Raw genomic sequence first — 15,526 nt, forward strand, 5'->3', positions numbered from 1 at the left:
TTATTTTAATACTATTTAATAAATATCAAACTAATATGTTAAATTACTAAATTTAATTATTTACAAATTAGTTTTAATAAATGAAATTGTTTATTAAAACTGTGTTCTTTTAATATTTAATTAAATTATTTAAATTATTTTTAAATTTTAATTAAAATTACTTTATTATATAATTAAAAATTAATAAAACTGTCATCTCAATTATATTAGATGATAATTTTATTAATTTTTAATAGTGTAATTAATGTCAAATTATAATTGTATAAATATTAGAATGCAATTATATAAAAAAATAGAATGCAATTATAAAAAAAAATAAATTTTGAGATTTTTTTTTGTTATTTTTCCTGTTTGATATTGTCTTTAAATAATACTATATATATAATATTGTTAACGTTTAGTAGTTTTATTTTTTTATTAAGTTAATAAATTTTTTTACAATTAATTATTTTAAAAAATCTTTTTGAGTTGTAAAATTTTATAAAATTATTTTATTTTTTTATAAAGTGTACATTTTTTAAAATTAATAAAATTTAAAAAATTGTAATTATAAAGTTAGATGATACATCAAATGCTTACTGCAATTACTTTAATTAGGAGAGTGGAAAACCTTAATAAGGCCATCATCGGAGTGGAAATTAAGTGAATTAAATACGATAAAAAATACCCTCAAAATATTTTATTTATGATTATAATAATTAAAGTAATTCCAATAATAATATAGTTAAATGGCATAAAATCAATTAAGATTGAAATTATTTTGAATATATATATATACAGTTAATATGTTTCTACAGGAAAAGTATCAAATTGAAATGGGATAAAAGTACATGCAATGACTCGTTGGCTTTTGTTTCTGATCACTGATTTTGATTTTTGAAAGGTGGAAGATTTTTATGAATTTGTGATAATGGAGGTTTGAGGGCATTTCATGAATATGCCAATGATGACTTCCATCGTTTATTCCTTGATGAGATGTGAGTTTGTGCAGCTGGTTCAGGAAGGCTATGAACTTCTTCAGAATCAAAGCTGTCTCAGCTTTGTAGAGGACAACCCCATCAAAGGACATGAGGTTTAGCTGCTCACCCTTCTATTAAAAAGCGATCCCAATGTTTGAGGTTTTGTGTCCTGATGAGCAAAAATCATAACTTTCACAATTCTCTTATTGTGACGGGTATTGCTGTGCCAATCTTCTTCTTGTTTCTTCTTCTAGTGATCAGCTCTGCGAGACCAGTCAGTGGATAAAAGAGCGAGAAAAACAGCACGCCATTCATTGACACAGACATTTGTCTCAATATTCCCGTTCTCGTGGAGAGTTCAGACTTGTCTTCTTCACTTCATGCTTATCTTTAAAGAGGATCCCTGCAGCGGCAGAAGCAGACAATGCATATGATTCAGAGAAACGGATGTCAACCTGAACAATGAAAAAAGAGTAACAATTTATCAGGTTGGACCATTGGAGGGTTTGGGATCTCTTTACATAAGAAGTCCTATATTCCTAAGTGACGTTTAAGTAGCCAAATAAGAGACTCACCTACAAGAACTGAAAGTACCACACATGCATATCAAGTTTGCTTGCACTAAAATATTACATCTTCTAATAACGTGAAGGTGCAATAGGTGTATTTCTTCCTCTGTGAGACACAGTTTTTGGAGAATCAAGAATCCTCCCTCTTATCATTCTTTAACTTAAGATATCAATTTTCAATGACCTGTCAACAAGAAGGCTAAAAACCAAAAATAACATTAACCTGCTGCAAACTACATGATGGCTGCTCAAACTTCCTATCAATCGTTAATGTGGATTGGCTTCTTCATGATATGACTGCTACAGCAGAAATCATATGCGGCAATGTATCATAATAGCCAACTAAATAGAATGTCGCTTCTTACAGATGATATAACCAGCTCCTAAAATAGATTGCAACTTTGATCAGTGTCCTCTGCAGGACACAAACAGCTAACCAAAAACTAAATGTTACGAGTACTGACAAACCTGTTTCCTTGTGTATCCTTTATAGGAAGGCAGTCAGCTTACGTCTTGAAAACATAAGCAGCCTCATCACACTATCTGCAATCCAGAAAACCTTGTTTCCAGTTAATATAAATAGAGGTGATAAATACAGACAAAGAAGCTATGAACAAAATTTTATTATAAATTGAACTCGAGAAAGGATCTACCAGAACACTGTCTATCTGTATTATAAATTGTACAAGCTTTAATTCTCTTATTCTTCCTCTTCAGAGTCACTATCTGTTTCTTCCTCTCCAAGTTCAGTATCCATTTCTTCCTCATCACTTTCCATTTTATCCTCTTCATCACTATCCATTTCATCCTCTTCAGAATCATTTTCTTCATTTATAGCACAACAAACATGTTAATACAGACAGACCTACAAAAGTAAATTGCTTTGAATTATAATTTTAAATTGATTACCTGGTTTAAAGGCAGATCTCATATCTATCTCAACACAGGGAATGTGGGCTATCTTGGACCATTCTTCCCCCTTATTCTTTTGGCAACTTTGTTTTAGCAGAGGGCAATTATTTATATACAGTGCCAAAAGTGATGGAGGCAGATTCTTTGGGAAAGAGGCCAACTTCGGGCAATTCTGGACCGAAAGAAGTTCAAGTGAGGCAAGGTTTTGAAACGCCTTAATAGAGAGGTATTCAAGATTCGGAAAGTCTCCAATGGACAGGTCGGTAAGTGAGGTAGGCAGCATCATTCCCATTTCATCCTGTGGAAAGGATACCAGGTCTGAACATCCTCCTCGAATACAAAGTTCTCTGAGAGAAGCAAATCTGTGCAACCCCCACTCAAACAGTGGCTTGCAGATGTTGCTAAAAGAAATATCAAGTTTCACGAGGTTGGCCGGAAAACCTTCTTCTGGAAATGATACAATGCCTTGACAATTATGTAGTACCAATACTTGAAGAGATGTGAGGTTGTGTATGTTATCAGGAAGGGCCTCAAGTTTCTTACAAACTTCAATCTGAAGCCGTTTCAAAGAGGATGGAGGCAACCCTCTGCATGGGAAGGAAATAAGACTTGGACAGTGAACTATGCTTATCTTACGGAGATTGATGTGCATGTGAAGGTTGTCTGGTAAAGATTTAAGATTATAACAATATTTAATCTTCATATATTCGAGAGATGTGTTGCCAAATCTCTCAGCTATTGACTGCAACCTTGAGCAATGGCAAATGCGAAGCTCTTTTAGCCGGGGTAATAACTTCGTTCCAGATGATAATGACGTAAGAGAGTCACATTCGTAAATTTGCAAATACTCAAGATTGGATGTATTACCAGAGGAAAAAGAACCTTCTTCCTCATCCAACAAGCTTTGCAAATTCCGGCAATGTCTTATCTCCAGACATTTTAGAGTTGGAGGTAGCTGGCCTATTCCAAATGACACCAGAGAGTTGCAGAAAGAAATTTCCATGTCTTCAAGACAAGCATTGCTGTAATCTGGCAAAGATGTGAGAGCCATGCACCTTCTAATCCGAATGGATCTCAGCATTGGAGGAAAACTAGCTTCTGGAAAGGAAACAAGTGTTGTGCACCAGTCAATTGTTAGCAGTCTAAGGGACGCTAGGTTAAGAGACCAGTGCAGCAGGCTTTCACAAAATTCTAATTTCATAATTTCAAGCTGACTGCTAGCCTCAGAAGTGAACTGACGTGGGCAAGGAAAATGTCCCTTAATGGTCAAAGTTTTGGCCTTTTGTAATCCTAGCATGAACTCCTCTGTAAGTGATAAGAAATTTGAAATTCCCTGTAGTACCACATAAGTTGGAGACCCAAAGTTAACCATATTTGTAAAATCCACCGCTTTGCATTCTCTGATTTCCAGTTCACAGAGCATTGGAAGGCTCGGAAGCAAAACCACCAACTGGAAACAGTTCCTAATCACAAGCCTTTTAATTGAAGAAAGATGGCTGGGTAACTTCCCTGATAGACTAGGACAATCTTTAATCTCAAGCTCATGCAAGCATGGGAATTCAACCTCACATGGATTCCATTCTTCCAATTCATCCATGTCAATAAGGTGCAGAGTCTCGAGAGTTAGAAAATGATTTAAATTGTTCCCCCCACAAAATTCTTGACCAACCTGTTTTACACCAGACATCCCTTTGACAAAAAGGTTTTTGAGAGATGAAAGTAGGCCAAGTTGTGGCAAGGAAATGCAATTCTTGCAGTCCTCTAACCTTATGGACACCAGATTATGGAATAAAGGATCCCCTACCCAGGAGGAAAATTTGGTGCCACTATAGCTTTTCACAGTGAGTTCTTTTAGTTTTCTATGAGGTTGCAGCCCATCAAGAATATCTTTGTCAAGTCTCTCATTCCGCATAACATCGTCTTTCCATTCTAGTAGCAAAGCATCTAGGTCCTTTTTATCTATCAAGTTGGCCTGCCAAGCATGTCGAGCATCAATCACATTCTCCAATCCTGTAATGTGGAGTTTCCCTCGCAGAAATTTTAAGTTCGCCAAGGCTGATATATTAAGTCCACCACTTTTGCCGACTGGAAAATAAGACAGTGTCCGGAGATTTTTCAATTCTTTTACTTCCACTGGCATCCCGTCTACCAAGTTGACATTTGCAAAATCAAGATGGCGCAAGTTAATCAAATTTCCTATTCTTGAAGGCAATTTCTTTATATGTCGACATCCCTCCAACAACAGTGTTTGTAAGCTGTATAGTGAAGTTGCAGGCTCAGGTACAATTCTGATTTTTGTGTATGAAAGGTTTAGGTACCTTAAACGTTTCAAGTCACCAATTGAATCTGGTAACTCATAGAGGTTGTAACACTCAAATGATAGCACTCTTAAACACCTTAGCTTTGGCAACAAATCAGAAGGAACATTATTTGTCAAGCAGTTACCTTTGTAAAGTGGCAAAGGCAAGAAGGCTCGTAAACACTTCATCTTGTGAACAGGTTCAAATCTTTTGATGCCATCAAATTCGCCAGGAATGTAAGACAAGTGACGAGCTCTTTCTTTCTTGAATTGCTCACCAACCATTGACTTAATCTCCAATTTGATGCTGGTCTCTCCAGCAACCCACTGTGCTAGGTCATTCACAAGATCATGCATTACAAACATGGATTCCCCCTTAATTGATGCTTGAAGAAGTGATCTGGACAATAGATCCTGAAAGTACTCGGCACCTACATCTTCTGGTTGTCTTTCACCATCAAGCGGCTGAATCAAACCTTCTGCCATCCATAAAAGGATCAATTCCTTCTCCAAAAATTCATAATCCTTCGGAAGAATTGCACAATAGGCAAAACACCTCTTTAAATTTGAGGGAAGATGATGATAACTTAATCTTAACACAGGAAGAATACCACTGTTGTCATCTGGTGTATTCCATATATTGCTATTCAACATATCTTCCCACTCATTTTCATGTTTTGCCCGCAAAAGGCCACCCAAAGTTCTAGCTGCCAAAGGCAAGCCACCACACTTAGTTATGACTTTTTCACGAATGATTTCCCAATTTGCAGGTGCATTAGCTCTTCCATTCCCAAAGGCATGCTTTGTAAACAACAACCAACAATCATCATCTGAAATACTTTCCAGCCTGTGAAAATCAACTGTCCCCATCTTTTGTGCAACAATTGTACTTCTTGTTGTCACTAGTATTCTACATCCTGGTGCTCCATTCATAAAAGGGGGACGTAAAGCAATCCAATCTTCATAATTCTCACTCCAAACATCGTCTAAAACAATAAAAAACTTCTTCCCTGCTAGTTCTTTCTGTAATGCCAGTTGAACTTGATTAAGTTCCTTCATTTCACAGTGCTTCAAAGTGATAGACTCAAGAATGCTCTTTGTTATTCCCAAACTGTCAAAAACTTCAGACACATGAACCCATGCTTTGGGATGAAAATGCAACAAAGCTTCATCATTGTATACAAGCCGGGCTAGCGTTGTTTTACCCACCCCACCCATCCCAACAACGGGTACGACTCCAACCTTTGCACTGCTTGTTTCATCACTTAAGAGCAAATCAAGTATCTTCCTTTTATCTTCATCTCTGCCATACACTTGAGGTTCATCTTGCAAACATGAACTCTGAGGTCGTTGCCATACCTGTCTAGATGGCCCCACAACAATCTCTCTCAAATTCAGATCATCCTTCTGCGCTGTAATGTCTTTGAATCTGGTGGTTATCTCCTTTATCTTGGACAGCATCTCAAAATTAAACGTGACAGCTCTTGGACTAAAATTAGTACAACAAGTTGGAATGAGTTTTCGAACCCTACTTGTGGAGGCTTGAGGTTCTCCCTCTAGCTTGCGTTGCAAAGATTCCATAGCAAACTCGTCCAAGATGTCCTCCACATCGTAAGCCAAGTCTTGGAGCTCGCTCAGCCACATCTTCACCTGCTTGTTTGTCATTTGCTTCTCCTCTGCATCTTCTAGAACAGACTGAATTTTGCGCAACATTTTTTCCCACTTCTTAATCTCAGCATCTACTTTCCCTTGACGTAAGAAGCTCAGCATTTCAGGTAAGACCAACTTGGCCAACAACGCTTCCATCAAAGCCGATAGGGCTGCCTCTCCAATGAAAGACATGGTTTCCTCGCAGAAATAGCAGAATTGAAGTTGGGCTCAAGAGAAGTACAGGGGTTTTAAGCTCAGAGAGAGAGAGAGAGAGAAACAGGGGAAGGGAATCGCAGAGAAAAGAAAGTTGAAGCTCAGAGAGGAAAAGGAGAAGAGGAACAATTAAAGCTTATCTCCTTTTTCTTTAACAAACTAAAGCTGTCTCTCGCCAAAAAGAAAGTGGAAGTGCACATTTATATATATATATAATTTTAATAATTTTTTTTTGGAAAAATGTAATTTTAATAATTAAAATAATATAAAATATAAAAAATTAAAACAATAAAATCAACCACACAATCTTCTTGACGCATAATGTGCATAGTGATTAGCATACTTATGATGTTATTTATGATTTTAAAATAGGATATTTTTTAATATATATTTTGAAATGAATTATTTTTATTTATTTTTAATGCATCATTATCTTTTTATATGACCCCTTTTATTATTAATTTTAATTATTTACAATAATAATTTTTATAAATATATTTAAAAAGTAATAAGATAATAACAACAAACAACTTATTTTTCAAAAAAAAAAATTAAAGGGGAAGAAAAGCTTTTAAACATATCATATGGTTTCTTTTCAGAAAAATTTAAAATATATATATATATATTTTAATTGAATTATACTCTTATTAAAATTGAAATAAAAATACAAATTTGCACAAATACTTAAATTTTAATGTAAATAGAATTTATTTATTAAATAAAATAATTATAAAGAAAAAAGTCTTTAAAAAAAAGGAAAATAGGCAAAAATTAAACATTTCTTAGTTTTTAGTGCAAAACTAGATCTTAAAAATGATATGGAATTATTGATTAATAATAATATGAAATTATTATTATTATTATTATTATTATTATTATTATAATATTAAAACAAATATTTAAAAACATAATTACGAAAAATATATATATACTATAAATTAATATTTAATATTTATAAATAAAATAATTAAAAATTGTAAGAAATTATATGTGTAACGCGTTTCAAAAATTAATATATATATATATAAAAGCAGAAAATAATATATTGAATTTGCTAAAATATTTTTTATAATTTATATTATTTATAAAAATATTTATAAACTTGTATTTATAGCAGTAAATATATAAATTTATCACTAATAATATAGTTTAATAATAAAAATATATGTTGTTATTTATAGTATTTGTTATTAATAATATTTAGCAATAAAATATAATTTATATTATTCAGCACTAATAATATTTAGCGATAATTTACTCATTAATAATATATGTAATTACCTATTTATAATAATTTATCGTTCATAATTTTTAACGACTTATTTATCACTAAATTTTTATATAATTTTAATTTCTATAATTAATATAAATTAATTTTTGAATATTATTTTAATATTAATTTCATTTATACATAAAATCATATTATAATTTTAAATAAAGTAATTTGTAATTTTAATTTTATTTATTAAAAATTATTTATAATTATATTTTTTTATTATTTAAATTAATTTTAAAATTCATATAAATTTAAAATTCATAATGTAATATTATTTAGATAAGAATTTCCACCGCCTAAAATAACTAACCTGGTCTGTTGCTTATCCTAAGAGTGCTGCCTTGTGTCGTGCCTGTGCTGCCTTGTTTCTTACAATTTATTTGAACTAACATTAATTAAAAGTAAAATATATAATTTGATATCATGATAATGAATAATTAAATTTAATTAAAAATTATTAAATTACAATAATATCATATTATATATGAAAATTTAAAAAATTATATATATAAAGATTAAATCACACAAATAACAAGCAATGGAATTTATAGAAAACCAAGTCATTTTAAATAATTTACTAAAGAAATAAATTGATTTGGACCTTTCTTCCCATTTGGTTGCACTTAAGTACAACGTCGTTTACACACGTTAACCACATTTCAAGATTTCCTTGACAATAGTTGACATTAGTTGTCGCACTCATGCCACGACGTCGCTTTACAACGAACTTATTTATTTAAGCCTGTTGTTTGCTAAATAGCAGGAGCTGAACAAGCCCCTAACAATGACACAGAAAGGCTGTCTATTCAAAGGACAACAAAAGAAGAAAGCAATCCCTCCTAATGGCCATGGAAAAATCCCTATTACCCGAAAAGTTCTCTATCAATTTATACTTGTATCTGTTTTTTTATGATTATTTATTAATTTCAGGAAATATTTACACTTTTTTTTTCCTTATTGTTTTCAGGGAAGAGATTTGTGAAGCCATCAAAGAGATTAAAGGAGATAGATGTTGGCAGAGTAAGTTTAATTTCCTTCACTTTTTCGCATAATTTTTATTAACACTCACTTCTAGTTGGATTTTAACCTAAAATATGGCTGGATTTGAATGTTCTAATCATGCAAAAGCTCATAAAATCTAGACGTATTGAAACATATTATATTCTAATTTGCTAGCCATGAAAATGGAAAAATGGGGAGAGAGAGATTCAAGTAACCTAAGAGAATGTTGTTTAACCCAGCATAAGGTGATGCACATTCATGCAACGGCATGTATATTATCATCCATATTTGTTCTTGTATATGATGATTGTGTTTTGAATTCTGTTTCTAAGTTTTACTGATGGCCTTTTTCTGATGGGAACAGGTGTTAAGCAAATTCATTACCCAGTGTAATGAGGTGAAAGCAGCCACTATTGCTAACAAGGAAGGTGGTCAACTAAGTATTGTCAAGGCACCACAGTATTGTCAAGGCACCACCAGAACCTGCTGGTGCTGTAAAGAAATAGATTTAGGTGATGGTGCAGAAGCATGTAGAAATTTACACTATCTTCAAACATGTTCAGAACATGGTGTTTTGGTGAGTCTTGTTCTTTCTATTTGTGTTGATTCCCGCCCAGTTAGTCTATTTTAGGCTTTGAAGTTTTTACATTGTAGCAGATGGAATGTTCCACAGGCTTTGGCAGAATGAGATCTAAATAATTCTGTGACAAATTTTCCCTTTCCTTTTTGGGTTTGTAAAGCTCTTCTCACTTACAGTTGAAAGAAGAGATTTTATTGTAAATTGTGATGATGACTTTGGGAAGCTCCCTTCAGTTGTACCAAGGTTCTAGTATGATGCCTTCGAAAGGTCTCTTGCTAATTATGTTAATCGTCTCCTTCCTTGTAGTCACTAATGTTTCTTCCTTTTCATTGTCACTAGCCACCGATATAGCACGAACAAGTATATATGTAGCATCTATCAACTATCATAAAGGCAGATTGTGGATAATGTAGCATCTATTCTATTTAATAGAGATAGTATATCAATTGAATTAGAGGGTGTAGGCTCTATTTGCAACCATTCTTGTCCATTAGCTTTGTGGGATCTTTGTTTAAGCGCAGGGCAACAGAACACATACAAACGCAAAATAGAGGAACATCAAAACATGAATTAGTCTTTGTGGGAAATAGCATGAATTGCCCATTAACAACATAAACAGTTTCATCACACAACCTGAAATTACTCGAACAGAAATTTTATCCAAATTGACGTCACTTTCTCCTAGCACAACATGAAATTATTATTCCTCTTGAGGGTCACGGTCTGTTACTTCCTCTTCTAAGTAATAATCCTCCATTTTTTTTCCTAGTCATTATCCATCCTATCCTCTTGAGGTCACTTTCTTCATTTATAGCATAACAGACAAGTTAGATACACAAAGACTAATGACTCAGTATGGTAAACAGCTCAGTTATTTTAAAGTCGATTACCTGGTTTAAAGACGGGATAATTGCCCTTTACTTTTGTGGTGACTTTATTTAAGCAGAGTACAGTTTCTGGACCAAAAGATCTTCAGTGTCACCACCTGTCTGTTCCTCTTCACAATAGAGCTTCAAACTCTAGTTCTACATTTAAAACACAACAGGAATGTTATAAAGAAATATGAAGCATGCGTCATAAAATAAATAGGGTCTTAAATTCCATTGCATAGGAGTTATTTTCACGAAGAGTTTAAAATCCCAATTGACGTCTAATAAAAAGAAGCTTTCAGTTGTTATTCTTAAAATTGGTTTACCTGGGTCAAAGACAGGTCTTTCATCTATCCCAACACTAGGAATGTAGGCTATTTTCAGCCATTCTTGCCCTTTACCCGTTTGGCATCTTTGTTTAAGTAGAGGACAATCCTTGATAAAAAGTTTCAAAAGTGAGGGAGACAGACCATTGCTTGGAAAAGAGGCAAGCCTGGGCCAAGCTTGGAGAGACAGATATTCAAGTGAAGTGAGGTTTTGAAACCCCTTGATGGAGAGGTATTCCAGCTTTGGAAAGTCTCTAATGTGTAGCTTGGCAAGAGAGGTAGGCAGTATCATTCCCATCTCATCTTCTGGAAAGGACATCATACTGGGATATCCACCTTTAATATTGAGCTCTGTAAGAGAGGCGAATTTGTGCAAGCCCCATTCAAACAGTACCTTACAGATCACAGGACTGTAAATCCGAAATGTTTTTAGGTTGGTGGGGAAGCCTTGTTTTGGAAAGGATACGATGCCTGGACAATTAAATATCTCTAATTGTTGAAGTGATAGGAGATTGTGAATGTTCCCAGGAAGGGCCTCTAGTCTCTCACATCTGTGCATTTGGAGTTTTTTTAGACAGGCCGTGGCCAAACCTCCCTGCGGGAAGGAAACAAGATTTGTACAGAAACAAATACTAATCTCCTGAAGATTGATGAGCAAACCCATGTCGTTGGGTAAAGAATTCAGATAATAGCAATTTTTAATCTGAATACGTTCAAGAATGTGTTATTGCCGAACCTCCCAGCTATTGATTTCAACTCAAAGCAGTCAACAATCTCGAGGTGTTGAAGCCTGGCTGGTAAATTTCCACCCGGTGACAAGCTCCTCAACTCAGGGCAAGAATCTACCACCAGCCTTTTTAGAGTTGGAGGTAGCTGGCCTCTTACAAGGGACTTCAGAGAACGACAGCTTTCAATTTTCATCTCTTCAAGACATGTACTTTTGTAAATCATTGCATCGGGTAAAGAAGTGAGATCATAGCAATTGTCAATGCGAATCACTCTCGGCTTGGAAAGAGAATAATTAGCCAGTAGGAAGGTACCAACACATGATGCGAAAGAGGGACTTTAGTTTCTGAAGGACTTGACGCTATGGAGCCATTTTGCCAGTTTTGTAAGATTTATACAACCACGTAACTCCAAAAATTCAAGTTCACTGCCATTCAACCACTGTAGGAGCTCCCCATCTTCTCCAGCAGCCACCGCTGAAGTTCGTTGGGGACATTTATCAAACACCCATTGCGGAATATCCCAGATAGAAGAGCCAAAATGAAACCCCTGAACTGTCAAATCTTTGGTCCTCTTTAATTGCTCCATGCACTGATCTTTTAGGGATGTAAGGTTTTCGATCCCACTTAATCGCACAGAGCTTAGTGATATAAGGTCAACCAAATACCTACAATCCACCTTTTTGCACCTTTCAATTTTCAAAACAGAGACTCTCTTCGGGAGTGATACGATTAACTGTGGACACTCACGAATCACAAGCTTTTGCAAAGAAGAAACATGGCTGGGTAAATTTCCTGATATGAGAGAACAGTTTTCAATTACAAGTTCACTCAAGCAAGGGAATTCAACTCCACTTGGGTTCTACCTTTCCCAGTTCATAAAACAGAGTCTCTCAAGTACTGGAAAAGGATGTCAATTACCAACAGAGATATCCCCAAGAAACTCAAGATCAACCCTTTTCATACCAGCCAACCCATTAACAAGAAGGTGTTTCAGAGAACGTAGCTGCCCAAGTTGTGCCAAGGAGATGCAATTCTTACAATCCTCTAGCCTTAGGAAAACTAAATTCTGGAAAGAAAACTCTACTACCCAAGATGGGAATTTTGTCCCAGTGTAGCCTATTATAGATAACTTTTCCATTTTTTTGTGAGGCTGCAGCGACTCAAGAACATCTTCATCGAGTCTATTTATCTCATTTCTTGTATCATCACATTCCCATTCCAGCGACAAAGCATCTAGTTCCTTCTTATCTATTAACTCGGCCTCCCTCGCTTGCAGAGCATCAACCACATTTCCCAACTTGGAAATCCGGAGTGACCCTCGAAGAAATTTCAAGTCATTCAAGGCTACTATATCAGCTCCACTACTGTCTTTGCCCACAACAAAATTTGACAATGTTTGGAGATTTTTAAGCTCTTTTACTCCCACAGCCATCTCTTCTAAGTCTACATTTGCAATATCCAGATGACGAAGGTTGATCAAATTTCCCATTTCTGAGGGCAATGTCTTTAGCCGATGGCATCCTCTCAACAATAGTGTTTGCAAGTTGTTGAGTGAAGTTATCAAGTCTGGTAAAGTTTTGATTTTAGTGTGTGAAAGGTTAAGATATCTTAAATGTTTCAAGACCCCAATTGAATCTGGTACCTCACTGATGTTGTAATGACAGAAAGACAGCACTCTTAAAAATCGTAGCTTTTGGCAGCAATTCAAAGAGAATATTACTTATTAAGTAGCCATTTCTTCCGCAGTCATATGTGTCTTGTTTCGCCAAGGGCAAGAAGGTTCGTAAACACTTGATCTTGTGAAAGGGCTGGAACTTTTTGATGCAATCGAATTCGCCTCGAACATAAGAGGAATGGCGAGCTTCTTCTTCAACCCTTGATGATTCTTCTTCCAATCTGAAACACGTCTTTCCAGCAACCCATTGTGCAAGATCATTCATGAGATCATGCATTATAAATCTTGATTCACCATTGCTTGATGCTTGAAAAATTGATCTTGATAAGAGATCATAAAAATATTTACCACCCAACTCTTTCATCTGCTTCATATCATCCTGTGGCTGGATCAAACCTTCTGCCATGCAAAAAAGGATTAGTTCATTCTCTTGAAATTCATAATATCTAGGAAATATTGCACAATAGGCAAAAAACCTCTTTAAATGCGAAGGGAGATGATAGTAAATTAACCTTAGCACAGGAAGAATATCACATTGGGCACCTTGTGAACTCCATAGATTGCTGTTCAATATATATTCCCACTCTTCTTCTGGTTTTGAGCGTAAAAGGCCACCCTAAGTTCTTGCTGCCAAAGGTAAGCCACCGCACCTTTTTACAACATTTTCACGATGATTTCCGGGGTTGAATGTGCAGCATTGCTTCTGTTCTCAAAGGCATGTTTGGTGAACACCAACCAACAATCTTCATCTGAAATACAGTTAAGATTGTGGCACTCAAGGTTTCCTATCATCTGTGCAACAACTCTACTATGTGTGGTCACAATTACTCTGCTTCCTGGTGCTCCAAACGTGAATGGAGAATGTAGGTCGTGCCAATCCTTATACTTTTCACTCCAAACATCATCTAGAACAATCAAAAACTTTTTCCCTGCTAATTCCTTGTGCAATTTGAGTTGAACTTAGACTCCATCAGATCACAAGGCTGTAAAGTGATCGCTTCAAGAATGCTTTTTGTTATTCTCATAATATCGAATTCATCAGATACGCAAACCTACGCTTTTAGATCAAAATGTTTCGATGCATCATAGTTGTATACAAGCCTAGCAAGTGTTGGTTTACCCACCCCAGCCATCCCAATAATGGGTATTATGCTAACTTTTGCATCTTTTCTTCATCCTTCAAGAGCAAGTCAAGAATCTTGTTTCTATCTCCGTCTCTTCCATACACTCAGGCTCATATTGCAAACATGTATTCGGTGTTCGTTGACATACCTTATTAGAAGACTTCCTTCATACATTCTCTGTCAAATCCAGATCATTTTTCTAGTCTATGATCTCTTGAAATCTGGCAGTGATCTACTTCATCTTCGAGATCATCGTTGAGTTAAACATGTATGATCCTGGATTGATAGCATTCACAGCAGAATGCAAGAGTTTTCGAAGCTTGTTTGCACCAGCTTGTGGTTGTGGTTCTCCCTTCAACTTGCGTTGCAAAGATTCAGTAGCGAACTCATCCAATATGTCTTGTACATCGTAAGCCAAATCTTTGAGATCTTCCAGCCACATCTTCACCAACCGGTTTGACATCTGCTTCTCCTCTGCATCTTCAAGCACTGCCTGGATTCTTGTCAACAGTTTCTCCCACTTCCTAATGTCACTAAGGACCTGACCTTCACGAGCAAACTTGAGAAACACAGGGTATTCAATCTTTTCAAAGAGCACCTGAAACAAAGAAGATAGAGCAGCCTCTCCAATAATGGAACACATTGTGAACTTCCTCTTATAATCTGAGGCATATTTCGTAGAAGAGATGGAGGGTGAGGGGAGAAAGGAAGATGGTACTGGGAAAGAAGAAAAATGGAACACGGGAGAGATGCTGGGTTCATAAGTTGACGGTTCCTAATCCTAATCCCTATTGATCCTAATCTCTGTTGAGGCGTTTTAAAACTGTGAGCTCTTTGGTCTAGAGCGGACAATATCACTAGTGGGCCGGGCCGTTACATTTGTGGTATCAGAGCCGCTCGGCGTGCAACCTTGAACGATATAATTATTTATATTATATATATAATTATTTTTATACTTTAATAAAATTATTAAAATAAAAAAAAATAATTTTATCAATTAAGGAGATAAAGTTATTTTTCTTAAAATTTATTTAATTTTTTTTAATAAAAAAATTTATGTTAATTTGTTTTTTCAAATGTTTTAAATATTAAAAAATATAAAAATATTTTTTTAAAAAATATTTTCTATAAAATAAATAGAGCTTTATAAATATGATATAACACATACTATTAATTTAATATTATAATTAAATAATAAAAATATTTTTATAGAAACATTTTTTAAAAAAATATTATATATATATATAATTTATTTTACGTGAAATAAATGAAAACTTAAAATAAAAATTTTATGATACTATTTTAAATTTTGTATATGACCCCTTCTTCCATTATAATTAAGAA

The 15,526-nt window shown here is 34.7% G+C and overlaps 2 protein-coding genes across 8 annotated transcripts; both read right to left on the minus strand.

The window, feature by feature from the left end:
* Positions 1–729: 729 nt before the first annotated feature.
* On the minus strand, positions 730–6,786 carry LOC110654645 (putative disease resistance RPP13-like protein 1). 7 transcript variants are annotated; one of them, XR_009150484.1, is made up of 4 exons: positions 2,438–6,786; positions 2,182–2,353; positions 1,997–2,071; positions 730–1,362 (listed from the first exon to the last, which is right to left on the minus strand). XR_009150484.1 is itself a non-coding variant. In XM_058150972.1 (3 exons), exons 1-2 carry the CDS (start codon positions 6,579–6,581, stop codon positions 2,229–2,231), a joined length of 4,269 nt encoding a protein of 1,422 aa, XP_058006955.1. In that variant the 5' UTR covers positions 6,582–6,786; the 3' UTR covers positions 730–2,071; positions 2,182–2,228. The 7 variants fall into 7 exon arrangements, 1 of the variants encoding a protein (XP_058006955.1); XR_009150483.1 differs by having other exon boundaries at positions 730–1,414; XR_009150479.1 differs by having other exon boundaries at positions 730–1,911.
* A 2,903-nt stretch (positions 6,787–9,689) lies between these two features.
* LOC110655032 (putative disease resistance protein At3g14460) lies at positions 9,690–12,872 on the minus strand. The gene is made up of 5 exons (XM_058150600.1): positions 12,302–12,872; positions 11,760–12,175; positions 11,367–11,660; positions 10,656–11,250; positions 9,690–9,835 (listed from the first exon to the last, which is right to left on the minus strand). The coding sequence occupies exons 1-5, from the start codon at positions 12,870–12,872 to the stop codon at positions 9,690–9,692; spliced, it is 2,022 nt and encodes a 673-aa protein (XP_058006583.1).
* Between the last annotated feature and the right edge of the window lie 2,654 nt (positions 12,873–15,526).

This window comes from Hevea brasiliensis, chromosome 8, assembly GCF_030052815.1.
Source record: "Hevea brasiliensis isolate MT/VB/25A 57/8 chromosome 8, ASM3005281v1, whole genome shotgun sequence".
Classification (NCBI taxonomy): Eukaryota; Viridiplantae; Streptophyta; class Magnoliopsida; order Malpighiales; family Euphorbiaceae; genus Hevea; species Hevea brasiliensis.

Coding starts and splice junctions, on each gene's coding strand:
- LOC110655032 (XM_058150600.1), bottom strand. CDS start 12,872: ATGGGAAATTTGATCAACCTTCGTCATCTGGATATTGCAAATGTAGAC. Junction 12,176..12,301: donor TCTTGGGGATATCTCTGTTG/GTAATTGACATC, acceptor CTCTCATATCAG/GAAATTTACCCAGCCATGTT. Junction 11,661..11,759: donor GTATAAATCTTACAAAACTG/GCAAAATGGCTC, acceptor TCTCTTTCCAAG/CCGAGAGTGATTCGCATTGA.
- LOC110654645 (XM_058150972.1), bottom strand. CDS start 6,581: ATGTCTTTCATTGGAGAGGCAGCCCTATCGGCTTTGATGGAAGCGTTG. Junction 2,354..2,437: donor GAGATCTGCCTTTAAACCAG/GTAATCAATTTA, acceptor CTATAAATGAAG/AAAATGATTCTGAAGAGGAT.